Raw genomic sequence first — 15409 nt, forward strand, 5'->3', positions numbered from 1 at the left:
AAAGCTGGGCACCCTGGCGCTCTTGGTGTGGGAAAGCACTCAGTGGAGAGGGGACAGTGGGACTCCTGTGGGGCCCCTGCCCTGTGAGCATCATTCTGATGGCGATGCTTCTGTGCCTCCACCTCATCCAGACACCGGACTGTACCCAGGTCATGCTCATGTCACCTCACATTTCTCCTGCTTCTCAGTGGTGTGGTCCAGAGTACTTTATGTACCAGGAATGGATGTCCAGTTTCCAGATGGATATAATGAGACAAAGATGGGAAAAGGCTGACTGCCATGTCATGCCATGAGTCAGAGGTCAGGCATCCCTCCCTGCTCCTAATGGTTACACGGCTCTAACCATCACCTCACTCCCTCCAGAAGTGCTCGAAGGCCTCAAAAATTCAGAAACTGCACAGTGAAAAGACTGGAACAAGTTCAAAATCAACAGTTTTCAAGGTCAGAACAAACTCATCCCAACTGCGGGCATAGGCTCCAAGGCACCCAGCCTCTAAATGTCATCTAATTTTACAGGCAGAGCCTTGTATTTTCTCAACATTGGACACGCCCTTTATCCCTTCTCTTCCTGAAGAGAGAGAGATGGAAGATCCTATGGGAAGGGAAAGTAGTAACCAGGGTTAGGGGCAAGAGGAAAATGTAAACTGGGGGTGGGGAGTGGAGAAAGGGGCACTCACTCCGCAGGAAGACACCAGGTCCTCGGGAAGAAGTGGAAATCTTTTGGGAACATCTTTAACATGCGGCTCATATTCCTGGCCAGCAAGTCCTTGCGGCAGATTTCACTCATCCCTGGGAAGTGATTGATTTTCTGCAAAGGAAGCCAGAAGTCGTGAACAAAGGGGCCCACAGGAGCACCCTGAGCTTCTCTTTGGGGTCAGTCATAAGAGTGGGGCCCCACAGGGTCAATGCCACGCTTACACTGAGGACCAGCTCTGACCCAGATACCTGGTAACTTTTCATTTCCATCACCCGTTCCAGTGACACTGAGAAGTCAGTCCAGTAGAGAGTCCAGTCGTCATTTTCTCCTCCCTCTCGAAGGCCATACTGTTGGGCAGCCCTACGCACTGCCAGGAGGGGGAGAAAGAAAGACCCATCAGGGGAAAGTGGGGAAGGAGCACGAGAAGGAGAGGTTACGTTTCTAGTTGCTCCCAGACTGTACGTGGAAGCCAGACTAATGGGCTCCTTGGGACCGGAAGCCATCTTGCCCCATCTGGACACGCTGTTGTCAAGAAAGCAACACAGAGAGTCGAAAGCTATTGGAAAGCACAGCCTGTGCCCAGTGATCACCACAGAAGGTTTTCTGAGGTCAGTGTTTCACCCACCCTTGCCAGGAAGCAGGCCTTTGGCTTTCCTCCAAACACTAGCACTGAGTGTTCAGGGAATATAAACTAATCCTTAACGTCAGCCAAAACCAAGCTTAATTAGTAAGGTAAATTGACAGAAGAAAACTACACAGTGTATTTCAAAACCACACACATCCTTCTTTCCTGGTCCCTATTAATAACTGGGAGCTGACTCCAACACAAATTCAAATACCTTCAAGGACCTGGAAAGGAAGAAGTGCCTGTAGTGACCAGAAGAGTCAGGACCAGCTTAAAGCACCCAAATTCAAAGTGAAAATAATAACACTCTACTCTGTAGTCAAAGTAGGTCTGCAGGTCATCTTTAGCCCATGGACCGCCAGTTTGTAACTTGTGCTCCAAAAGAGAGCCATTGAGTGCAGTCATCGCTGCCAGCTCTTTAATCAGTTTAGTTCAGTCGCTCAGTCGTGTCCGACTCTTTGCCACCCCATGAACTGCAGCATGCCAGGCCTCCCAGTCCATCACCAACTCCCGAAGTTTACCCAAACTCACGTCCATCGAGTCGGTAATGCCATCCAGCCATCTCATCCTCTGTCATCCCCTTCTCCTCCTGCCCCCAATCCTTCCCAGCAGTAGGGTCTTTTCCAATGAGTCAACTCCTCGCATGAGGTGGCCAAAGTATTGGAGTTTCAGCTTCAACATCAGTCCTTCCAATGAACACCCAGGGCTGATCTCTTTTAGGATGGACTGGTTGGATCTCCTTGCAGTCCAGGGGACTCTCAAGAGTCTTCTCCAATACCACAGTTCAAAGCAGCAGTTCCTTTGTGCTCAGCTTTCTTCACCGTCCAACTCTCACATCCATACATGACCACTGGAAAAACCATAGCCTTGACTAGATGGTCCTTTGTTGGCAAAGTAATGTCTTTGCTTTTTAATATGCTCTCTAGGTTGGTCATAACTTTCCTTCCAAAGACTAAGCATCTTTTAATTTCATGGCTGCAATCACCATCTTCAGTGATTTTGGAGCCCCCAAAAATAAAGTCTGACACTGTTTCCACTGCTTCCCCATCTATTTCCCATGAAGTGACGGGACCAGATGCCATGATCTTAGTTTTCTGAATGTTGAGCTTTAAGCCAACTTATTCACTCCCCTCTCTCACTTTCATCAAGAGGCTCTTTAGTTCTTTACTTTCTGCCATAAGGGTGGTGTCATCTGCATATCTGAGGTTATTGATATTTCTCCCTGCAATCTTGATTCCAGCTTGTGCTTCTTCCAGCCCAGCGTTTCTCATGATGTACTCTGCATATAAGTTAAATAAGCAGGTTAACAACAGGTTTCTCAAGAGGCAGGTCAGATGGTCTGGTATTCCCATTTCTTTCAGAATTTTCCACAGTTTATTGTGATCCACACAGTCAAAGGCTTTGGCATAGTCAATAAAGCAGAAATAGATGTTTTTCTGGTACTCTCTTGCTTTTTCGATGATCCAGCGGATGTTTGCAATTTGATCTCTGGTTCATCTGCCTTTTCTAAATCCAGCTTGAACATCTGGAAGTTCACGGTTCACGTATTGCTGAAGCCTGGCTTGGAGACTTCTGAGCATTACTTTACTAGCGTGTGAGATGAGTGCAATTGTGCAGTAGTTTGAGCATTCTTTGGCATTGCCTTTCTTTGGGATTGGAATGAAAACTGACCTTTTCCAGTCCTGTGGTCACTGCTGAGTTTTCCAAATTTGCTGGCATATCGAATGCAGCACTTTCGCAGCATCATCTTTCAAGATTTGAAATAGCTCAATTGGAATTCCATCACCTCCACTAGCTTTGTTTGTAGTGATGCTTTCTAAGGCCCACTTGACTTCACATTCCAGGATGTCTGGCTCTAGGTGAATGATCACACCATCGTGATCATCTGGGTCGTGAAGATCTTTTTTGTACAGTTCTTCTGTGTATTCTTGCTACCTCTTCTTAATATCTTCTGCTTCTGTTAGGTCCATACCATTTCTGTCCTTTATCGAGCCCATCTTTGCATGAAATGTTCCCTTGGTATCTCTAATTTTCTTGAAGAGATCTGTAGTCTTTCCCATTCTGTTGTTTTCCTCTATTTCTTTGCATTGATCGCTGAGGAAGGCCTTCTTATCTCTCCTTGCTATTCTTTCGAACTCTGCATTCAAATGAGAACATCTTTCCTTTTCTTCTTTGCTTTTGGCTTCTATTCTTTTCACAGCTATTTGTAAGGCCTCCTCAGACAGCCATTTTGCTTTTTTGCATTTCTTTTCCATGGGGATTTTCTTGATCCCTGTCTCCTGTACAATGTCACGAACCTCAGTCCATAGTTCATCAGGCACTCTGTCTATCAGATCTAGTCCCTTGAATCTATTTCTCACTTCCACTGTATAATCATAAGAGCTCTTCAATAGATCCCCCAATAACCATACACAGGAACTATAGATAGTGGAAGTACACACCACTGAGATCAAAACTCATATTTTCTTGGAATGAGATTCGCAACTTTCTCAAATAGTTAATTGGACTGGGAGATGCAAAGAACACAATTAGAAGACACCCCCTTCCCATCCTCAGGAATATATGAGTGACCCTTCCCAACTCTTTGGGGGAATCCGGTGGGGTCTCCACTTTCCCGTCCTCAGGAATATATGAGTGACCCTTCCCAACTCTTTGGGGGAATTCAGTGGGGTCCCCATGGTGGATGCATTGAAGGCAGATGCTCACCACTCTCATATCGGCAGCTGGATAGATTGATCACCAATCATCTGGAAAAGAGAAAGGAGAAAGCACCAAGACAGAGACAGACACACTTGCCAGAACAAGTGACTGCAGGCAGAAACATCCAGTCCCATGGGAGGTGCGTGAAACCTCAGTGGCCTCACTGGCCTGCTTTGACCATTCCTGTTACTGAGGACACACACCCCTGTGGCTGCAGAGTGACAGAAAACATGGGTGCAGAGTACTGTTGCTCTGCCTATGAGCTAGAAATTCTGTATTGTGATTATGGCTGATTTTGCTTGAAGCTTCACATTAACATCACTCCTCAATCCTCTAATTCCAATGGCCCATCAGGAATAGGAAGCGAACATCTCTTTGGCCAGAATATTTAATGGTCCTCCCTTCCCCATTAAGGGAAGCTATGAGTTAGAAAGCGGATAAGATGTCAGATACCAATCAGTATGAGAACTGATTCATTCCCCCTCGCCCAAGAATGGAGTAGGGTATGGCAAAATATTAAATAAGAACTAGAATACAGAAGCCACAGTCAGATCCTAAGAAATCAGCATGGTTCTGTTACATTTAAAGTATCCTAAATCCCCAAGACAATAAGTACTTTCTTAAAATGAGGATATCGTCTCTCCCCACACAATTTTTCAAAAGGCATTCTAACAACAGAATGAAGATTAGGATGGGTGTGGTTTTAGATTACACACACCATTATTTGATTCTATAAAACAGATAATCAAAAGTAGGTTCTTTTTATTTGAACCAAAAATGGTGTGACTTACTCCACACAGTTTCTCCTTTACCTACTCCTTAGCAGCTGAGGCCCCCTCCCCTCCAGGCCCCTCCTGCTTTTCCCAACATGGATCCCCATTCCCCATCTTGCAATCCTAACCTCTTTTTCTTCCTCTTCTTCTTGGCTTGCTGATGGGCACTCTGAAGCCCCTTTTGCGCCCCAGTGTTCTCTCTCACAAAAGCCATGGTGATGATTTCTTTCGAATCTTCTACAGAACCATCCTCTCTCTCTTCTGAGTCAGTCCCTTCCTCTTCTTCCAAAGGTAGGCAATGGAGCATCTCCCCTGCCTGCAAGGAAGCTCGGGGGAAATACTGCCCCCCCCTGCCCTGGAGAGAGGGCAAACAGAATGGCAGTTACTCAGATCCACCTGCAGGGGGACCCCCTCCCTTGCTCATGTGGGCGGTGGGCCAGCACTCAGAAGCAAACAGGTTGCAGTGTATGAAATGCCACCTCACCTCCACGGTTCATGCAAGCTCCAGCAGGGAGCTGATTCTACCTTTTGCCATGACTATGACCTCGGGGACTCACTCAGCCAACTCTGGCCTTGGTTTTTCCCTCCTGGGGTTTTCAGCATCATAGCAAGCTGATGCTATGCCTGGCACCAGGTAAACAGTCTTATTATTAAACTGAGTGTGTCTGGAGACAGCCTCAGAACTGAGCCCTGAGCCTCCCTAGCTGAGGGAGTTGGTCCCCATGGTTGTAGATGGGGTGCTTTGAGGAGGTCTGTTAACTATTCAGGCACTACACCAAACCTCCCGCATGCAATTTGCTGGCCTGAAAATGAACGCAACTGGCATTCCCAAGTGCAGGACTGACTTGTAGCTGACTGAGCAAGACTCCAGCCCAGGGTCAGATGCAACCCTTCAGAGACTTCAATCATAGAAGAGGCTACAGTGTCTCCCTCACCATCCAATTCAAAATAAAAGACAAAAGCATAAAATACCTACAAGGAAGTCCAGCAAAGTTCTCATCCCCTAACCCCACTCCCTTGATGACTGCCTTGATGCTTGCTTGAAATTTCAAATATCAAGTTTTTCAATGTGGTTTTTAATGTCCTTGCTTCACTAATCCTTAAGAATGTGCTAGTCTGCCTTTGGGTACCCAGAACTGCCCAGGCCCAATGAACTGATTCATGTCCCCTTCACATCTGAGGCTTCTATGACCACAAAACCAGATTTCTGGTGCTTTCTCCTCCTCTTCTCAGCTCCCCAAACCCCACCAACCTCTTCATTATTTTAATCCCTCTGATTTGATGCCAATAGTCCTCTTGCTACTTACCCTATTCTTTCCTCAAAATTCCTTGGCTTTTAAAAAATGGTTAATATCTTTACTACAATTTATTCTAATTTATTATTATCATTGAAAAACTGTTAATGTTATAACATTAAAGGAAGCTCAGAAAAGCGCAAGGTGGGAAGCCACCTGTAACTAACAGCGCAACTTTGGCCTTCTAATGGATTCTCTTTTTTTTTAAGACTTTTTTTTAATGCGGACAATTTAAGAAGTCTTTATTGCATTTGTTACAAAACTGCTTCTGTTTTATGTTTTGGTTTTTGGCCGCAAGGCATGTGAGATCTTAGTTCCTGGCCCAGGGATTGAACCTGTGTCTCCTGCATTGGAAGGCAAAGTCTTAACGACTGGACCAGAGGGAAGTCCCTTGTATATTCCTTTTTATTCTAAAATTCTAATTATCGTTAGTCTTACATAGTAATATAAGTCTTATATAATTATATGTCTTATATAATTATAATATTATAATTATATAACAGATAAACATCTGATCTGCTTTTTGTCCCTTACTATCATATCATAATCATCCTTTTGGTTGTGGCAAAGTTTACACAGTTCTAGCTTTTCATCATTGTGTAATAATATCCCACTGAAGGAATGTGTCTGAATTTAAACAGCCATTGCAATTAAATGCAGTTATTGGCAATGAAAGTTGCTTCAATTCTGCTATTATATAAATAGCTCTAAAATGCACACTTTCATGTACAGAAGAGCCTTTATTTCTTTAGGATTATATTCTTAAGATATTTATCCAGAACCAGAATTACTAAGTTAATGAATATGGGAATTATGTAGCCTCTGATATTTTATTTATTTATTTATATCACCATGTTATTTCCCAGAGGGATTCCAACAATTTCAGCTACCACCAGCAACATCCAATTACAGCAGGCTCACCAGAGTCTCACAACCTCTTGGGAATCACCTCCCCTCTATACCCAACCTTGCTAATTCCAGACAACTTCGATACCTTACAGCTGTGTTTTATTTAACATTACGATACCCTGCCACCCCTCTCCGCTTCTTTTTCAAACCAAAATGAGGGAGGGTGCTCTAATTCAGAGGCTACCTATGAATAATTTAATAATAAAACCCTACATGGACATAATTCCTTAGATTTTCCAAAGAATTTTCACATACACCATCTCACTGAATGCCCGTAGCCACCACTGAGAGGAACAGCAGAGCTCTTAAGTGGCCAAGAACTGCCACTTGTTTCTCTCTCTTGCTGAAGAGGGCTGTTCCTCACAGCCAAGCCATCTGTGGTGACGCCTGCCCTGAGCAGGAGGAGAAAGGTTGCACTCAGTGCAATTAACAGATGAAACCTGGGCGTTGTGCGTCAGTTTTACTCAGTGAACAGGCATATTCTTGGAAAAGTTCAAGAGGACTGCAGTACATGAAATCTTGACCTTGGACTGCTCCCTTCCTGCCAGGTAAACGGCCGGCTCCCCTCCCCTGGCCTCCACAATGGCTCCTGTTTACCAAGCCCTCTAGGAGGAGTGGCTCCGTTTACCTAAAGGTTAATGTTAACTTGAGGAGGGAAAACTGACCCTGAATCTGGCCTCTGGAGTTGCAAGTTGTCTTTGCCCTTTTTCAAATCCTTGCCCAAGTGGTAAAAACAAGTCATGGTTGCTTGTATTTGTCTGCCTCAAAGAGAACAAGAATCCCCGCCCCCACCCCCCCAAAAGCCAGTCAAATTCTGTTTACTCTTGCATGAGAGCCTCGGGCACAGAAAGCAAGGAAAGGATGGAGCTTGTGTAGTTCTGTGGGTTCATCATGGCAGACTTGCCCACTCTCCTCTGTAAACTATACTACATGAGAGACACTTGGAAGGCACCCGAGACAGATGCAAGACAGCAGACAACAGTCATTGCCACGTGTGACTATTTTCCCTCTGTCTTTGGGAGCTTTCTCTTCCCCCAGCCCTCTCCTTCCTGTTTTATACCCAAGGCTAAATCCTGTTGGCTTCTCTCCAGCCCCTAAAAGAGAACAGCTCATTCAACATTTGCCACCAGGGTTTGCCTCCTGAATCTAGCCTACAGAAATGTTTACTTGCCCCACAGTGGTGGTCATCACTGTTAGAGATGTAAAAGAGAAGTAGCTGCCAATAACTAGGAAATGTAGATCTGTCATAAAAATCTAGATGTCCATTCCTTTTGGAAAAGGAGGTCCCCATTGCTTCAGGCCAGAAGCCAACCAGAACTGAGCAATGGCTCCCTCTCTAGACAGTTTCCAGTCTGCCTCAGTCCCTATCATTCCCTATTGTCTCCCTGATTCAGGAGCCAAGTGACAGTTACCTTCATGTTATTGTTTTGCATTTAGCAACATTAAGAGAGGAAACACTTTTGTATGTCCCAGATCACTTCTCTTTCATTTAGGCTCCACGTCTGACCCCACAGACATCTGAATTTACTCAGACTCTGCTAGCAGATCTCAACTTTTCTTTCCCAGTCTCAGCAACTACTCCCTGTTAACCTGGGGGTTCCTACCTACTCTCCTGACTTAAAATGTGGTCAAAAGCAATCTTGTAGCCTCGAGGAATCAAAAGAGGTGAGGCCACAGATTCAAAGAACAAGGTTAAGGAGAATACAAAAGAGGGAAGGGGGCTGCTGCTGGCATCCTGAGATACGGTACTTATATCCCAGTGGAAGAGACTGTGCCTGATGCTGAAGCTCCAATACTTTGGCCACATGAGAAGAACTGACTCATTAGAAAAGACCCTGATGCTGGGAAAGATTGAAGGCAGGAGGAAAAGGGGATGACAGAGGATGAGATGGCTGGATGGCATCACCAACTCAATGGACATGAGTTTGAGCAAGCTCCGGGAGATGGTGAAAGACAGGGAAGCCTGGCATGCTGCAGTCCATGGGGTCACACTGAGTAACTGATAACAACAACATAGGGCCTGTGCAGTCAGGGATGTGGCTTTAAACCACTTACTAAGAGGTAGCTGTAATGAAGTGGCTAAGAACTCAAGAGTCTGGAGTCTATCTGCCTAGATTTAAGTCCCTGCTTTGCCATTTCCTAGTTGTGTGATCTCAGGCAATTTACCTATCGTAACAGCTCTCTGTCTTAGTTTCCTCATCTGTTAAATGGTGTACCCCAGCCATGAGAATTAAATGCACTAATTCATTTGAGTTAATACAGTATGCTTAGGAGAGTGCTCCTATTTGCTATCGTTCTCAGCTGTGTGGCCCTGGACTGTGACTTCTCTGATGGAAGAGGCTATTGTGAATTCTCAACTCTTGCCACAGTGTCTGGCACATAACAGAGATCCCTATGCTTCTTGAATGAATGGACTGGAAGGATGAATAAATGCAGGAACTAGTTTCACCTTTCTAAGGTTCCTTTTCCTCATCTATATAATAGAAATGTTGTGTGAGCATAAAAAATAACTTTTTTAAAGCATTGACTTTGCACCCTTTCATCTAGCAGGCATTTAAAACAGTTTCATTCACTATAATAGTAAATACTATTTACAACCTATTTATCAAGTATGCATGCATGCATGCTAAGTCGCTTCAGTCATGTGTGACTCTGTGTGACCCTATGGACTGTAGCCCACCAAGCACCTCTGTTCATGGGATTCTCCAAGCAAGAATACTGCAGTGGGTTGCCATGCCCTCCTCTGGGGGGTCTTCCCAACCCAGAGATCAAACCCATGTCTCTTACGTCTCCTGCACTGGCAGGCAGATTCTTTACCACTAGCGCCACCTGGGAAGCCCACTTACCAAGTATAACAGGTATTAATTATACTTACCAAGTATAACAGGTATTAATTATACTAAAGCATTTTACATACATACTGTCTCATCTCATCCTCATAATATCATACCATAGATACTCTCTTACTTCTATTACAGATGAGAAGGCTGAAACACAGAGAGGGTAAGAGGCAGACCTGGGATTAGAAGTTATATTCATTCATCTGACCCCACAGCCTGTCTCTCCTCTACACTCCATCCACTGCCTTTTCCACTCTGCCAATCACCCATAAACAACTGTGACCATAAAGTGAAGCAACTGATTTCCTAGCTCCCAGAAGCAGTCTTGGTGACGTTAGCCTCTTAAGAATCAGCTGGTCCCACACCATTTTCCTTTAAGCCAAATGCTTCTAAATTCCCACTTCCAACAAGGGGCCTGGATCTCCCCAGATCTGACATAATCTGAGACCAGCTCTATTGTTTCTACTGTATATGTATTTTCACTCTGTTTCTTTCCCTTCTTTTCACCGGTGTCCACACTGTACCAGGGCTCTTATTTGAGTGTAATTAGAGCATGTTCCAGTGGAATTCCTGAATATTACAGCTGGGAGGGACCTTGGACATTGTCCAGTTCAGTCTATTTGCTTCTTAGAGGTTTTGAAATCCCCCTCCCAGCTAGTGGAGAGGGACAACTTGTACAAAGCCGGAGAGAAGTCAGCAGAGCCAGGATCAAAGCGCCAACTTCCTGCCCTTCTACATAGCTTTCCATTATACCAGTCAGTGGGCAGGCAATATAGACCAAGGGACTTACGGAGTTAAAGCAAAAACAACATACATACTATGCTGCACAAATATACGTAGCAAACATAGCAAATAGCATCTTCAGTTTTTCTTCATGACACAAGACACAGTCAATTCCCCTTCCCAAGTAAAATAGTTAAGACAGTGAAAAAAACCCTGTTTGCATTTTGGTATGGGATTTGATCTTGGAATCTTCCAAGTAGAGGCTGCCAACCAAAACCTAGTGACAGCATGAAAATGATATCCATTGGCCACCAGGGGGAGGGGATGAGCACTGGGATAGCTCCACGCAAGCAAACACAATGCAGGTTTCTTGGAGGGACTCATTTCCACTTCCCAAGACTACACATGTTGACTACTCTTTGCCTGAGAGGTGCTACAGAAGGGTGGGAAATGTTCAATGCTTTCCTTTGCTAGCCTGAATTAATATGTTTAGTTGCTCAGTCATGTCCGACTCTGCGACCCAAGGACTGCAACCTGCAAGGCTCCTCTGTCCATGGGGATTTTCCAGGCAAGAATACTAGGCTGGGTTGCCATGCCCTCCCTCCAGAGGATCTTCCCAACCCAGGGATTGAACTCAGTTTTCCTGCATTGCAGGCAGATTCTTTACCGTCTGAGCCACCAAGGAAGCCCGAGAATACAGGAATGGGTAGCCTATCCCTTCTGCAGGGAATCTTCCCAACCCAGGAATCGAACTGGGGTCTCCTGCATTTCAGGCAGATTCTTTACCAGCTGAGCTACCAGGGATTAATATGGGGGTCTGTAAAAGGGAGGAAAGAATCATTAGGTTGTTAAGTGTTTCAAATGTTAGCCTATTTTAACCCTGACCTTCACAACCTAGGCTTTTCTTTTGGAATGTAGGAATTCATTCAGCACTGAAGAGTTTTCCTACTATGTCTGCCTGTGATTTCCTTCTCTTCTTCCAAATAATAGGTTTTCCTGCACTCCACTCCCCTTTTCATCTTTTGGTCCTCATTTCCCTACCAGAAGCATAGAACGCCTCTGCTAGCTCTTAGAAAAGATATAAGTAGATAGGGGAAAAAAGATGTGGAGTAAGATCTCTGGATCTTGCTTTTAGCTTTGCCTCTTTGACATAGGATATATTTAGAAGCCAGTGCTTATATTCTCCCTCATTTCCTATCTTTTCCATCATTACAGAATCACCAAGAAGATAAAAGCTTAATATCCAGGAAAGTGCTTGGAACTCTGAAGCAGGCAGGATAAAATAAAATGCCTACTATGGTCCTCCACTCCCTCCCCTACTCCAGCAAGGTTTTTTTTTCTGTCCCTGTTACCAGAGTCAATTTGAGCACTATTTGGTATATATTTTAGCATAAAACTATGACTTCAGAAAGGAAGGGCTTCCCTGGTGGCTCAACTGGTAAAGACTCTGCCTGGAATGTAGGCAGACCTGGGTTCAACCCCTGGGTTGGGAAGATCCCCTGGAGAAGGGAACGGCTATCCACTCCAGTATTCTGGCCTGGAGAATTCCATAGACTGTATAGTCCATGGGGTCACAAAGAGTTGGACACGACTGAGAGACTTTCACTTTCACTATGGCCTTTTGGCTTTTCATTCTATCCACCCTTTGAATTTCAGCACAGGGCCTGAAGGGACCCTTAGCAAAACACAGACTAACACAGGAGGCACTCAACTATTTAAGGGTTGTGCCAATAAGTGCTGAGAATAACTGGCCACGTTCCCTGTGAACAAGAAACTTGCTGACTCAGATGCCATCTTTTATTCTGCTAGAAATCAAGGAATTCTGCAAGACTGGAACATGCAATTTTCAGGCAGGCTCACACCCAGTCATTTTCTCCACAATACGCAATGCGTAACTAGCCAAGACAGATTGGTTCTGGAACCAAACCCCACCTCTACCACTTACTATAATAGAAGGTTGACTGTGGGTGAGTGAGTCTCTCTGTACCTCAGTTCCCTCATAAGTAAAATGAAAATAATATTCACCTCATGGGGTTGCTTTAAAGATTAAGTGAGTTAATATTTCTAAAGCTCTTAAAGCAATGTTTGGTTCAAAATAAGGGCTATTGTAAAATGAAAATATAATTGTGCCACTGGTGTACACAATAAACAACTTAAGTGCCTAGCACATACTAGGGTCTAGTAAACTGTTAGCTCCCTTCCCACGTTCATTCCTATTAATAAACGTAAGTTACATTTTTCCCTAGGGTTCAAATCCCAAAGAACTTTCCTCAAGCCTAGAAGAGTTTTCCCTTCAGGAAGGTGAGAAATAACGCCTAGAAGTGAAAGAAAAAGGAGATAGGTTATTTGCAGAGGGCTGGAAAGGAAGTAAGTTATTTGCAGGGGGCTGCGCTGCCGCGAGAAACAGAAGTGTCTTTCTGTTAGGATTCTCCAGACAAAGTAAGAGGTGATCAGGAGAAGGACCCGAGGATGAGGAAGGAGGAAAGGAAGAGAGTTGTGCGATTCCCAGGGATCTCTGGTATCTCAGGGACAGCTCCCTGGGGGCAAAGGTTTGGGGAAATCGAGGGAGGGCAGGAAGTGAGGGCACACAGAGGGCGACCCAGGTTTGGGAGGAAAGGTAGGTTAGGAAAGAGTGAGGAGCTGAGAAAAGAATGGTTGGTGTGTGAGAAAGGTCCTGGCATGGGGTCCTGAGGATGAAAAGGAAGTGAGAATATTTTAGCAGTGAACTGAGTATGGGGCGTGGAAGAGGGTGAGCGATACCTAGACCTGCTGAGAAGAGGTGGGCTACAACAGAACCGAGAGGAAGCAGGGGCGTGCGGGAGGCTTTTGCCACAGAATGCCACCAGGGGAGGGCAGAGGGGTAGCTTTGGGAAACTGGGCACCGTGGGGGACCAACGGGGCATGTAGAACCCGGTTTTCAGTGGGGAGGCACTAGGAGGCCGCGGCCTGGGGGCAGCAGCGCTCTTACCCGCAATTCCTATTCCCCCGTCTCGCCCCTGCTCTGCCGCCCGTATCGCTCGCAACCACACTCGTGGGTCCCCTCTTCGAAGGAGACACGCTCCCACTGGCTGCCAGACAACCCCTAACCCCAACCCGAGCCGCTCCTAATTTGGGGCCCGCCCGGCCCCCCTATTTGCATATAGGGCTTTCCAGGCCTTCGATTGGCCCCTTCGGTAGTTGGCGTGCCCCCTGCCTCCCGAATCCAGTTAACCGCTCGGAGAGAGAAGCGCCCGAGGTCGTCCCGGGAGACGCCGAGGACGCTGGGACGCGGGGACGCGGGGCCGCGCTCGCGGCGCGCGAGGCGCAACTACCGCTTGCTCTCCGCGGGTCCCCGCCTTACCGGATCCGCCCAGCCCTCCCCGGTCCGCCCCGCCCCCGGATCCTCGGCGGACCCGGCCCGCGCCGTCCGGGCGTCGTGCGCAGGCGCGGCGTGAACGTCTGGGGCCCGAGCGAATCAGAACGTCTGATTCTGGAGCTCCAGCGGCGTTAGTCGGTCCGAGCGAAGGGCTCCTTGGTCCTTAGGCACTCTATAGAAAGTAAACATCCGCTACCGGGAGCAGGGAACACCGTGCGGAGAGGGGTAGATTGAAACGCAAGTCAAGATCTCAGGTTGCCTGTGTAACCTCGGACAGCTGACGTGACCTGAGACTTAGCTTCTTTAGCAGTAAAGTGGGTATCGCAAGCCTGTGACGAACCGCTCAGGCTTATTGAATCATGATACCTCAGAGGGTGGGGGGTGGGGGGCGTGCTGACCCCGCCACTGAACTGGCCAATAGGAAAGAGCCGCCCAGGGCTCAGGGGTTTTGACTTCTCAAAACAACCCCTTGACTGTTCTCAGGTGGAGAATTAGAGTAGTGACTGGATTCAAATAATTGTGGTTTCCTAAAGTTTCCACCTGTCTGCGCTTAGTCCTGCCTGGAAAGGATTGGCAGCCAGTAAAGAATCAGACACGACTGAGCGACTAAGCACAGCACAGAGCTGTTTTTGCCTGGGTTAATTCAGATTGGTAAAAGATTGAACAAAGGATTGATTTTAAGTCTTGAACCATAGCGATTTTGAAAAACTCCTTTACTGACTGAACCGAGGAGGGATATACATCCCTCTTCGTTCTTGAAATTTTTCTGGATGCTTGACTTGATGCCACTAAAATGTAGCTGCTCCTGTGAAAAAAGATCGTTTAGCCCCAAGGAGTAAGATTTATGCAAGACTTGGATCATTACTTTCTTTTCCAGCAATTGAGGGGAGACATGTAAGAAGGAGAAACAAGGCCTTCTAAGAAAACCTGTAGTCAAAACAACTAAGGGAAAAGACAAAATCCACATCTGTGATGTGAAGCATGCTGAAGTTAGTCCAGGAGCTGTTTTTTGGTTTTTTTGTTTTAATTTTTTACATTTATTTGTTTTTATTTATATTTTTCTTTGGCTGCACCAGGTCTTAGTTGCACCACTCGAGATCATCCGTCTTCCTTGCCGCATGTGGGATCTAGTTCCCTACCAGGGATTGAACCTGGCCCCCTGCATTTGGGAGTGTGGAGTCTTAGCCACTGGGCCACCAGGGAAGTCCCCAGGAGCTGTTTTAGCAGGTTCACTGGGAACTTTGTGCCTAAGACTTCATGCCATGCTGTGATAGAATACTGGAGAAACAGCAGGTGAATGGACTTCTAAAAAAAAAAAAACAACCCTTCAGGAGAGTTTTTACTTTAAGGTGGAAGTATTTGGGCTACAGCCGATGCGGAAAGAAATCCTATTTGAACTTCCTTGATATAAATAAAGCAAAGTTTTCCAAACACCAGTAGTCACAACCTGGCAACCCCCTCCACCCATCCAAGAAGATCTCCAGTCAGGCAG

At 45.9% G+C, this 15409-nt stretch overlaps 2 protein-coding genes across 33 annotated transcripts in view; one reads left to right on the forward strand and one right to left on the reverse strand.

Annotated features, from left to right (window-relative positions):
- Positions 1-14186, reverse strand: part of TTLL6 (tubulin tyrosine ligase like 6) — a 50966-nt gene extending 36780 nt beyond the window's left edge. For 3 of the 22 annotated variants that reach the window (XR_014080165.1, XM_081582460.1, XM_081582451.1), the window contains exons 1-3: positions 1854-3117; positions 946-1064; positions 678-808 (exon numbers count right to left, since the gene is read on the reverse strand). Coding sequence is in view for 13 of the 22 variants with exons in the window: in XM_081582460.1 (XP_081438586.1) it covers positions 678-808; positions 946-1064; positions 1854-1899 (296 nt within the window). In the remaining 9 variants the exon portion in view is untranslated. Of the gene's footprint in view, positions 1-677; positions 809-945; positions 1065-1853; positions 3118-4028; positions 4070-4923; positions 6553-7664; positions 9987-11229; positions 11380-12827; positions 12878-13522 lie in introns of those variants that run through there. The other 19 variants (XR_014080170.1, XM_081582466.1, XR_014080168.1 and 16 more) reach the window with 16 other exon arrangements.
- Positions 14028-15409, forward strand: part of CALCOCO2 (calcium binding and coiled-coil domain 2) — a 40722-nt gene continuing 39340 nt past the window's right edge. For 9 of the 11 annotated variants that reach the window (XR_014080179.1, XM_081582474.1, XM_081582480.1 and 6 more), the window contains exon 1: positions 14028-14231. The gene's annotated coding sequence lies outside the window, so the exon portion shown is untranslated. Of the gene's footprint in view, positions 14232-14993; positions 15211-15409 lie in introns of all 11 variants that reach the window. The other 2 variants (XM_081582478.1, XM_081582489.1) reach the window with 1 other exon arrangement.

The sequence above is a fragment of the Giraffa tippelskirchi genome, chromosome 3, assembly GCF_054371585.1.
Source record: "Giraffa tippelskirchi isolate mGirTip1 chromosome 3, T2T-mGirTip1v1.2.pri, whole genome shotgun sequence".
Taxonomy (NCBI): domain Eukaryota; kingdom Metazoa; phylum Chordata; class Mammalia; order Artiodactyla; family Giraffidae; genus Giraffa; species Giraffa tippelskirchi.